Consider the following 12,070-nt stretch of genomic DNA (forward strand, 5'->3'; position numbering starts at 1 on the left):
AGATCTGCTTTTGACAATAATAGTATTGTCTTGTTCAGGTCACAGATATTGCTGATGCTATGATTCTCAAACAGCTTTTTGAAAACCTGTTCCAAAACGGTGTCATCGTTGTAGCCACATCAAACAGGCCACCAGAAGGTAATAATGAATAATATGTTGATCCTGGCTTTTTCAACGAAAGTACAGTTAGGATACCTTAAATTGTCCATGGGATCTGTTTCTGATTAACATCCATCTTCTTTTACTATGTTTGCACTTTTAAGTGTTAATGTTAAAACCGAATTCATGTCATCCATTAAATTCTTTCTTGGTTTCTATTAAAAGTCATAAAAATAAATGATATTTATCTACATTGAGTGGGATTTAAAGTAATCAGTTATGGATAGATGAAGTGCCATCTCAGAAAGATGCTTTCTTGTTAGCACAGTTCTCCTTTTCTGAACAACAGTCCCTTCCTGGAGTAATCAAGGGTAGATTCAACTACTCTTTTCTTAAAGCATTGAAGAAACAATTGCCCTTTGAAAGGAAAAGGTAAGAAACAGAAGTAGCAGGCAGAGAAGTTACAGGAAGAACAACAGAGTTAGTGGTATGTACCCACTAACATGGGCTGTTAGGCTCTTGAACGGGAAATAATTTTATAATTTTATGTATGACTGACTTGCGAGGCCGGTGTGTTGTGCAATTAGCTCACGTGGTGTAACAAGATGATGGGTTTGTTGTCACTGTGAGTTGTGGGGGGGGCACGAAGGGAGGCTCAGCCAATCTCAATGTATACATGGTTGTACTTTGACAATAAAGGTTCGTTCATTCATTCATTCATTCATTCAGCAGAGTTAGTGGTATGTAGCTTCTCCCTGTACAATGGGGGAGGGAAAGCGTGTATTTCCCCTAACTCCTTAATGACAGATGGAATAAAAAATATAAATATAAAATAGGAAAAAGTAAATTATGGTAGAAAAATAGCACAGAGAATGCAAAGTATTATAGAATATTTAATTTGAAGTAAATAATATTTATTCCAAAGCAAGTACACAGAAAGACACAAAATATGTGGGTATTTATATATTGATTTAGGTATGTTTTTGTAAGTTGCCTCAGATCACAGATATAAGCTACTTGGGCAATTCACAATACTAGTCAGTGAGAATGCAAGAGGCAATAATAACAGAATCCATTCACCACTTAAGCATTTTGTATTTTTTTTCCATTTCGGATTATGCTTCCAATGGTCTAGTCCAGCGGTCCTCAACATTTGCGGCTTGGTATCCTGGCTGGGGAGAGAGAGGGGAACCAGGCCGTGTGAATGGTGCACCAGTATGTACACACATGCATGCACAGCTCAACTTGTGCAAGTTGAGCCGTGTGCTCATGCACACACATGCTGGCCCACTGCTCATGCAAGTTGAGCTGTGTGCATGCATGCCAGCCCACTGCTTGCATGGCCCGGTTCCGAATAGGCCACGGCCTATGTTTAATGTTTAAGATGGCACAAAACTATAATCTTAAAGTAGTGTCCTGATGGCTGGGATGGGAACCTGGACCTTTCAAATATTGCTAAAATACTATTTCCAGCATACAGATAGCGCTTGGTTAACAACTATTCATTCAACTTTATCTTTATCTTTCTTTCTTTATCTTTATTAGACTTATATACCGCCCTTCTCCCGTAGGACTCAGGGCGGTTCACAAGGTTTTTAAAATAACAATACAACAATTACAAAAATTAAGAACAGTTAAAATGATTATATTTAGACCTTGAATAAATATAAAAATATAAACCCCCAATTAAAATCCAATTAAAACCCCAATTAATACTCTCAGTCCAGGCCAGAAAGCTCAAAGAGCCAAGTCTTCAGGTCCCGGCGGAATGAGCGAAGGTCAGGGGCAGTCCTAAGCTCTACGGGCAGCTGGTTCCAAAGGGCAGGTGCACCCACAGAGAAGGCCCTCCTCCTGGGTGTTATCCGCCGGCAATCTTTTACTGGCGGCACCCTGAGAAGGCCCTCCCTGTGGGAGCGCACAGGACGAAGGGAGCTTGATGCCGGCAGCAGGTGTACCCTCAGATATCCCGAACCCAAGCCATTTAGGGCTTTATAGGTCATCACCAGCACCTTGAATCTCACCCGGAGGGCAACCGGAAGCCAATGCAGCTCACGGAGCAGAGGTGTTACATGGGAGTATCGGGAAAACCCCATCACAACCCGCGCAGCTGCATTTTGCACCAGCTGAAGCCGCCGAGTGGTCCTCAAGGGCAGCCCCATGTAGACAGCATTGCAGTAGTCCAATCGGGAGGTCACGAGTGCATGAGTGACTGTGCGCAGGGCATCTCAGTCCAGGTAGGGCCGCAACTGGCGCACCAGGCGAACCTGGGCATAGGCCCCCCTGGTCACGGCTCCTATATGGTCTTCAAAACTGAGCCGCGAATCCAGGAGGACGCCCTATCGACGGGGGGTAACACCTCACACCCCCCTTCAAACTACCGTTTGAAGTTATAACAGTGCTGAAGGAGTGGTGGTTATAACCAGTCTTCTAGGTTCCAACCATCCCAGAACCCCTGCAGTCATGTGATTGCAGTTTGGATGCTTGGCAATCAATCAGGATGGTTGCAGCATCCTGTGGTCACATGATCACCATTTGTTGACCTTCTTTGTCAACTTCAATGATCCCCACAATCCTAGGGATCTCATGCCTTGTACGATGCATCTGTCCACACTCCGTCATGCAAGCGTGGCTGGCCTGTTATGCTTGTGCAGTGCCGCACCACCCACCTGTGCTCTCTCCTCCACCTGGAAGTAGCCATCTCTGTGCTCAGGCTGCATTGATCATCTGTGCATCATCCCATGCTCAGTAGCAGTGACCCCTCCCCGTCCCCACCTGGCCATGCCTGTACCATGGCCTGCACTTAGCTGTCTGCTGATCTGCTTGCAAGCTATCCTGGAATTGTGACTTCTGCTAGCTTTCCCATTGATTTTGCTCATTGGAAACCAGCAGATCCTCTCGTGACTCATGATACTTGCTTAACAATGGCAATGAAGAGTGCTGAGATGGCTTTCGCTAAGTGATATGGTTACATGATGTCACATTTTACGGTTGCATTGCTTAGTGATGGAAATTCTGGTCCTAGTTACCATTGTTAAGTGAGGACTACCTGTACCTCAATTTTGATCTTGCTGATTCCGGTTGATGGAATATGAAGGACTTGGCCCCGAACTAGAACTAAGCCAACCACTAGTGCTAAATATATTTGTAAGTCAACAGCTGCTGTGGATCATTGATTGGAATGAAAAAACTGCTGGCCAAACAGATTTTATGTAGTATGTTATTCTGCCTTTTTTTTTAGCCTATATAGTCTTACTAAGGGACGCGGTGGCTCAGTGGGTTAAGACGCTGAGCTTGTCAATCAGAAGGTCGGCAGTTTGGCGGGTCGAATCCCGAGTGCCGCGTAACAGAGTGAGCGCCTGTTACTCGTCCCAGCTTCTGCCAACCTAGCAGTTCGAAAGCACGTAAAAATGCAAGTAGAAAAATAGGGACCGCTCCGGTGGGAAGGTAACAGTGTTCCGTGCGCCTTTGGCATCTAGTCATGCCGGCCACATGACCACGGAGACGTCCTCGGACAAGCGCTGGCTCTTCGGCTTTGAAACGGAGATGAGCACCGGCCCCTAGAGTCGGAAACGACTAGCATGCATGTGCGGGGGAACCTTTACCTTTACCTTTTAGTCTTACTATCTTAATTAGATCTGTTTCAAAATCTTAGAAATATTTGCATTTACATTTATATGCCATTCTTAAAAGCATAGTTTAGTAATTGAGTCCACTCATTAAAATAAAATGATGTGTTAACTTCATCAAACTGTACTAAGAATTATAACATATGTGTAATTATACACATTGAATTGTGCTTTGAACATAAACAGGGATCAGATTAGTTGCTAAAGAATTGGTGTACAGTAATTGTGACACTATATAGGGATGCAGTGGCTCAGTGGGTTAGGACGCTGAGCTTGTCGATCAGATGGTCAGCAGTTTGGTGGGTTGAATCCTGAGTGCCGCGTAACAGAGTGAGCGCCTGTTACTCGTCCCAGCTTCTGCCAACCTAGTAGTTCGAAAGCACGTAAAAATGCAAGTAGAAAAATAGGGACCACTACGGTGGGAAGGTAACAGCGTTCCGTGCACCTTTGGCATCTAGTCATGCCGGCCACATGACCAAGGAGACGTCCTCGGACAAGTGCTGGCTCTTCAGCTTTGAAACGGAGATGAGCACCAGCCCCTAGAGTTGGAAACGACTAGCACGCATGTGCGGGGGAACCTTTACCTTTACCTTTAATTGTGACTCTAGTATTTCGTTTCTGCCAAGTGACAATACTGCTCTATGTGCTACTAAAACCTGTGTGAAACTGTTCATCACAGGGCAAAACCTTTCAGCCAAGGCACCTCAAATGGGCTTGCTTACAGAATGTGTCCAAAATCTGGGACCCATGACTCCAGCGGAATTGAAATTTGATAATTTTTTTTAAAAAATGACATAAAAGATTTGCTTTCTGAATGCCAAAGATCGTGGTATTACAATGTTGCCTGCCATTTTAATTATTTATTTGTTTGTAGCATTTTTGAAAAAAAATTGCTACAAAATAGGTAATGATAAAAATGTACAGCAAATACAATTGCATTTTCTATTTTTTTTAAAAAAATGTTGCTGTGAATTTTATGGAAACAATAACTTTAATTTTCTTGTATGTTACAGTATCTCCCTATCAATCTCTGATACGTTTATAGTATTAGCAATTGTATTCAAATTGATATAATGCTTCTGCTGTCAATTGTATCATTTTTAGATAGGAGTGAAATTAATAATGTATTTTTTTCTCTTTTTGGTACTTGAACATAAGCAATATAACAGAATTTTGGGAAAAGGACACAGCAATGGTAATGCAATATGTTTTCTTTCAGATCTCTATAAAAATGGGCTTCAGAGAGTTAACTTTGTGCCATTCATTGCTGTACTAAAGGTAATAAATAAATTTTTAAAAAAATATTTTTAAAAAGTTATTAAGCATTGGGGAAGATATATAGCAAGCATGAAAAACCCAGAAGAAAGAATAAAAAGTAAAATATAGACAAATAAATGAGGAACTATAATAGAAATAAAATTTTCAAGTATAATATTACTACTAAATAATTGTATGTATTATATCATTTTACAGAGTAAAAATCACTGTTAAACTTTAAACCAAAAATAAATATCAAAATTTTGATCCAGTATGAATTATAATTTCAACCATTTTATTAAATATTTGTTCTATATTTGATATACTATAAAACCAAAATATAAATTCATATATTGAGAAATCCACATTTTTGATGTGATATTAATCCAAGTATTACTTTTAAAATGGGAACGTTAATTTAGACATCTATGTGTATTTCCATAACTTAGTAAGCCATTCTTCCTTTGAAGGGATCAGACAATCTTTCTGGCAAAAATAACATAATACCCTTGAAGCATTTATTTTTGTTAACATAGCTTTGTTTTTGCTTTCTCATTTTTTTTGTTGGAGAACTAACTTTAAAAAAATTCCTATGGTGAATATGGTCCCCTGAACCCATGTTTTCTTGTTAAATGCAAAAGAAGCAAAGGGGAAAGAATTTATGTAACTGTGGGGTTGGTTTGATGCATGGCTAGATTGCGGCTTCTCAAATTTCATTGGCTACAACAGAAACAGCTACAGATAGTTCTCAGCTTACAATCATTTGTTTTAGTGAGTGTTCTAAGTTACAGTGGCATTGAAACAAGTGACTTGCAACTATTTTAAACGTTTATGACCATTGCAGCATTCCCATGGTCATGTGGTCAAAATCTGGATGCTCGGCAACTGGCATGTATTTATGACGGTTGCAGTATCCTGGTGTCATATGATCACCTTTTGAGACCTTCTGACAAGCAAAGTCAATGGGGAAGCCAGATTCACTTAACAACCGTGTTACGAACTTAACAAGTGCAATGATTCACTTAACAACTGTGTTAAGAAAGGAAAAATGGAGCAAAAACTCACTTAACAATGGAAACTTGGGGCTTAGTTGTGGTTGCAAGTCAAGAACGACCTACATTCAGTTCATAAAAATTCAGTGTAAACTCAACAGGGACTCACAGAGGTTTAAGAGACCTTGCACTGGATTTTTTTGTTACTGATTGCTGGTACCTATTATAATAATCTAGTATTTCAGTACGGTATGGGAAAAAAATTTTTTTCCCCACCTCTGATACTCAGTAATGTGCCTATTACTGAATATGCACTTTTTTATTTTAACTTTGATGAGATAGGAATCATTGAAATATTTTTATATTTTTATATCTATATATCTGTCTGTCTATCTATCTATCTATCTATCTATCTATCTATCTATCTATCTATCTATCTATCTATATGTGTGTCTGTCTGTGTGTATGTATATATATGTGTACAATGATTTTGGTCAATACAAAAATTAAATAGGAAATGGTATTACATTTTATTTAAATCCTTTCTTTGAAAATTACTGAGATTTTAAAATGCTTCATTTGGTTGGATCATGTCCATATAAAATAAGAGATTGAAGGGATAATATTTTAAAATAAGTACATAGCTTTTCATACGGTCAAAGTAATCAGCAGCAAATGATTACTATGGATGATATAAATTCATGAAATCGCTTTAGAAAATACTAAAGTCTGCAAACATGCAACCACTTTTGTATTGCTGAAATCAGTGGGGCATCTTTTTTCTGAGTTAACATATTATGTTAATTGTCATCTTTCATTTGTAGGACCCAAAGAAACACTGTTTTTTTCTTTAAATTTCATGATTTGTGGTCTGTATAGTGACCTAATTTCACTTGAGCTCTGTTTATTCTTGAACTTCTACATCTCTTATCGTCATTTAAGTAATAGTAATGCAGCTGCACATTTCCCTGGAAATCAGTTGTATTTCATTTTATGAAAATTGTCTTTGAATAAATCTTAGATTAGCTTATTGGCTTGTTTGCAACACTGCTGGCTTTATCCTTATTAAATTATTATTTTTGTAGTCTCAAACTTGTAAGTGATAATAAAGTATATTTAACTACTATTCTGTTGGGTCAAGAATGGTTCTTTCTACAGTCTGGCAAATTCTGAGCCATTTAAAGGCAAAATGGCATCTTTTAGCACCAGTGAGAAAATATAAAGTGTTTCTGATTATGTGTTCTGCCTTTGTCAGGCCACCTGTGTAAGTCTGAACAAATTTGTTTCTTCTGATTTCTTTAAAAAAGTCATTCTGGTGATTAAACTGATTTGTCAGTTAATTCTGTTCTAAGGCGGCGATAGTCTAGTAGCTTTCAGTACACTGAATAGTTTAAAGTTGCTTTTGTGGTCAGTGTCAGCACCCTGACCTCTGCTAAGCTGTCACCTGAGTCAGAATTCCTGGGATTAAGTCTTTGATATTGTGATGTCTTCACTTATCTATTGACTTTTTCAGTGCTGAAGATGTTAGGCCTTTTGATTTCTTTCTTAGTGAGAAGCCAAGCAAGCGTTCAATAGAAGTCTTTCTTTCCCAAGCTGTGGCAGTTGTAGACTCTGTCTTTCTCTTTTCTCTGTATTAATTAAATGGATTACTTTTGGGATATATAATGCAGTTCCGTTGTTGGGAATCCCTGGGCTTAATATAATAATAAAAAAAGAGGCTCTGTGTGTCTATACACATGCAGGCATAGACTCATGAATATAATAAAATGCTAGGATAGGTTATGACTTAGATCCACGATCACTACATAGCCTGCTCTGTGACTGCTTTTAATGTGATCTCATCTTAAGCATTTTGTTTGAAAGCACCTACGCTTTAGCCTGCAAAATTAGAACTCGAGTCTTTCACTTGCTCCTCTAAAAGGTTTCCTATAGAAGGGGAATCAAGAGCGCACTGAATGCATCTATTCGTTTTGTCTCTTTTAGAACCACAACACAAATTAAGTATTCAAGAACCAGGCAACAGTTTTTCAAACCTTTGGATTAAATGAAGTTAGGTTGAAACTATAGAAGAGTACCTTGCATGTGTATGCAAGTGCCAATTATTTTTTCCTGGGTCCTCGTTTGGCCGTTCTTCATTTTTCAAAACAAAACGGTCGCCTAATGTTAAAATAATTGCAGCAAAACTCTTCCCTTCTCTTCCCTTTTTATTTTAATATTAATGACTCCTTTAATCCTTCTTCAGCAAATTAACACTTGGGTTCAAACAAGTTAACTCACATTTTGGAAGGGCTACCTCATAGTGTTTCCTTCAGGTATTGGGATGTGTTTGCTTAATTAGCATATGGCACTTGGCTTTGCTTGTAGTGCAGTGTGAAATAAAGCTGATCCCCCGTTTCTCTCTCTCCGGCCCATTCCTCAAAGTCTCGGCCAGTTAATAAAGTTTGTAAGCGCTTTTATCACGGGCTCATGGAAGGTCCGCAGAGAGGAATATTAATCCAATAAACATTTCATTGAGCTCATGAAAAGAAAGCATCAGGAGAAGAGAAGCTCCCGAAGAAGAGAAGCATATCACTGACCCGTTTTCTTCAGGCAGAATTGTTAGACATTTGCCAGGTTGAGGAAAAAGTCTTCACGTTTAGCAGCTAAATTGTGTGCCGAATAATGGGAATAGTTTGAACCTTACACGGTGAATATTTTAAAAAGCCACAACTGTTTTCTTCAAAGGCTTACTGTGGAGCTGGATGGACAGGGCAAGAAGAGGTTGTGAGAAACCCAAATAGCAAATAAGGGTGGTTGAAAGTTGAGGGAGGTGGGGGGGGAAGGAATAGATAATTAGGTACAATTAGTGTGTATGAATTGTTGTCTCCCTGCCCTTGGCTTGAATAAATTTGGAAGGAACAAATCCAAGTGGCAAAACTGCTTTGATGTAAGAGGAGTCATTGTGGCTTGGCAGCATAAAGGCAGTGTTTTATACTTCTTTCATAATGGTTGTGATACAGAAAGGCTGAATGCAATGTGCACCCACCCACCCCCCAGCAAACACCCCCCCCACCCCCCCACCCTCGGTCTGCTTTACAGCAAGGACTTTTGGATTCCCTTGAAACAAAATGCAGCAGAAGTTTTCAGTTGTGGGTAATGAGGTACTGGACCTCATCAGAGTTAGGCATAAGCCATCCTTAGCCTTTGCTTAGATCTTAATCACTTTTTTATTGTGGGAAAGCTAGTTTCCAAAATCAACACGTCTTTCTTCATATATTTTTTTCCACCCTTCCTATTTGAAACTTTGGCAGAAGGAAAGACTAAATGCAGAAAAGTGCAAATTCGGGTTTAAAGAGTGGAAATCTAGTGAGCATATTTCATTCTAAGTAGAAGTACCTCAGAATAGTGTATTTACGTACCTGTATTTATATCTTTTAATGTCTGCCGGTTTTATTCTAACATATTCTGTTGACTGTATTCACTTCTAGTTATTTGAATAATGTTAAGAAATCTGAAAATAGATTTGTATTTGTTTCTTGTGTGAAAAATGTGAATGCTTTTATGGATAATTCAAAATATCGCATGAAAGATCAAGATTTGATTTACATGTTGTATCTGAACAAAAAGAAGTCCCAAGAAACCTTGAAAAAACAAACGACCTCATAGTTGCACTTTTTATTTTTTACCTTGCAAATTTTACAATCTTTGTCAATATATTAATTGCTATTAGAGTCTTGGATATGCTTCTATGGAGGAACAATTAGCGAAGTATCCAATTTGAATTAGAAACTAATTCAGAAGCTAAATGTATTCAGCTGAGATTCCAGAGAACAATACTGTTTTGTAAAAGAAACCTTTTTCGTTCTGTACAGATCTGTATTATTTTAATATATAAGGAATAAATAAATCAATGGTTTAAACAATAGTTCAAGCAATTTGAAAACTTTCTGCAAATCTCAAGAAATGCTAATATGATTTAATTAGCCATAAAGGGCTCAATCTTTTTCATTTTGTCATCAAACTCTGCAAGTTAGCAAATGGAATTATCAGCTTGCTGTGGATCTTTCTTAGCTCAAAGATTTAATCCATTTAGGATGTCTTTTTAGATTTCTGATATTCAAAAATATAGAATTAAACAGTTATGTTAAGGAATGCCATGAGTTTTTCAGCATGAGCTAACCATGCTTTAGAGTTGCTGTTATTAGGAAAAGGAAACGAGTGTTTAATTTAACCCTTTGAGGGCTTATTATATAGAACAAGTAGCCTTTTGTACTTGAAGTTGTACATTCTGAAAAAAGCAACACCTGAATATCTCTGAAGCTTGAATAATTATGCCCAATTGTGTTTTTGCTGATATAGGTCACAGGAAATTCACTTGGGGTAGAGTCTCTACAAAGCTAAGATATATGCAGATTTTCTGTTGTTGGATTGTGTAAAAATTATTTACTGTTAATACTTGCATAAAGGTTAGAAAGGTTGATGAAGTGATATTTAGTATTGCTTTACTATTCACTGTGTGTCAGGATGTAATTATGACTGATTCATAGAACTGTCTTAGGAACGAACCATCTTTATTAAAATGCTGATCAAGATAAGAGCTGACAGTAATAAAGAATAGAACATTTTAGTCTTGTTGCTTTTCAGTGATTGCTAATTACCCTAGAGGTCATGTATAGTGCCTGGGAGGATTCATTGACATTATTTTCTTTTAAGTCTGCTGTTTGAACAACATCAGAACATGAAGACAAAGACTAAGTGCACATTGAACAATAGTTTGACCAAGTTTTTTATTTCACAAAATGCTGGATGATTCTTCTTTTTCTGTTTTTGTTACAGAGATGTATGTTCTCCTGAGAAAGGAAAGATCTTTATTTTAAAGAACTTTTACCTTAATGATATCCATCACAGTCATCACAAGGTCAAACACATAAATAGGAAACAATATATTGCTACTCTCCTATTGTTTGTTATGAGCAAAGCATAACATAATCTTTTTCCTGTGACATTGGTTATCACATAAATCAGAATCTTTGGTCTCTTGATTAGATTAAAAGATGCATTTACCTTCCAACATACACTCACGTGCACTTTTTTTGCACAGCGTACGCTATGTGTAGAAGTGTGTGATCACCAGTTGTATTTTAAGTCCAAAAGAAAGAGAAGAATTAAGGAAGATTCTCAGGAGTCATATTAATTGGTAAAAGACATGAAGGACAGACAATGAGGCAAACAGTGGATTAGATTAGTATCACAAAACATGAAGGGAAAAGGAAGGAATCAACTGGATCCAGAGTCTTATTGCACTGTGAAAATCATCCTACTTAATAGTTTACTCAGAATGCACTACTTAGTGAAAGACAGGGAGGAACAGTATTTGCAAGTCCCACTTCCTTCAGTAGACCTCCATTCCAAGGCTTACCTGATTTAAACAATTCTAGTCTTAGAAGGAACTTTTTTGTTTGCAACAGAATTTTGTTGGATTTTTTTCTAATTTGGTCAGAAATACTTAAAACTCAGGAAGTATAATTGGATATGGTTTGACCAGCTAATTTGAATGTTTATATGTTATTTTTATACAATAAGCCATATTCAAGACAGTGTATATAGTGTCAGAACAGAACAGAACAGTAACAAAATAAACGGATTTTTCTCTACCCCAAACTATGTTAAGAATCTGGGAATGGTTGGTTAATCGGAGGAAAATTTATCTCTTGACAATCGTATGGCCATTAACTTTCAGTCACTTCCCAGTCAAACAGCATTAATAAAAATACTTTTTCCAGGATTTCCCCTGTTCCAGAAATCTAGCCGCTGAAGCAAAAATGAGGTATCTCTAAACTCTGGGTCTAATCCAGTCATCAAGCCGACACTTTATAAGGCCCATGAAATCTTTTCTAAAATCATATAAAAATAACTCTGCTCAAGATACTTTCAAGACCACAATCTTATAACTAGAGCTACAACAGTGAATCCTGGAAATTTGAACAAAAATTTCTTAAATAACAGCCCTTTATAATGTAAAAATCAAATGCATTTAAAATTTAATAGCTATTTGAATCACAATTGAGCATAATGTCTTTTCTAACGCTTTTACTGTATTGTATGTAAATTGTTACT

At 37.6% G+C, this 12,070-nt stretch overlaps 1 protein-coding gene across 2 annotated transcripts in view; it reads left to right on the forward strand.

Annotated features, from left to right (window-relative positions):
* Nucleotides 1–12,070, forward strand: part of AFG1L (AFG1 like ATPase) — a 64,556-nt gene that overhangs the window by 21,586 nt on the left and 30,900 nt on the right. For both annotated transcript variants that reach the window (XM_083371771.1, XM_083371772.1), the window contains exons 6-7: nt 39–138; nt 4,945–5,003. In XM_083371771.1, the coding sequence (XP_083227897.1) occupies nt 39–138; nt 4,945–5,003 (159 nt within the window). The remainder of the gene's footprint in view (nt 1–38; nt 139–4,944; nt 5,004–12,070) is intronic.

The sequence above is a fragment of the Vipera ursinii genome (assembly GCF_947247035.1).
Source record: "Vipera ursinii genome assembly, chromosome: 1".
Taxonomy (NCBI): domain Eukaryota; kingdom Metazoa; phylum Chordata; class Lepidosauria; order Squamata; family Viperidae; genus Vipera; species Vipera ursinii.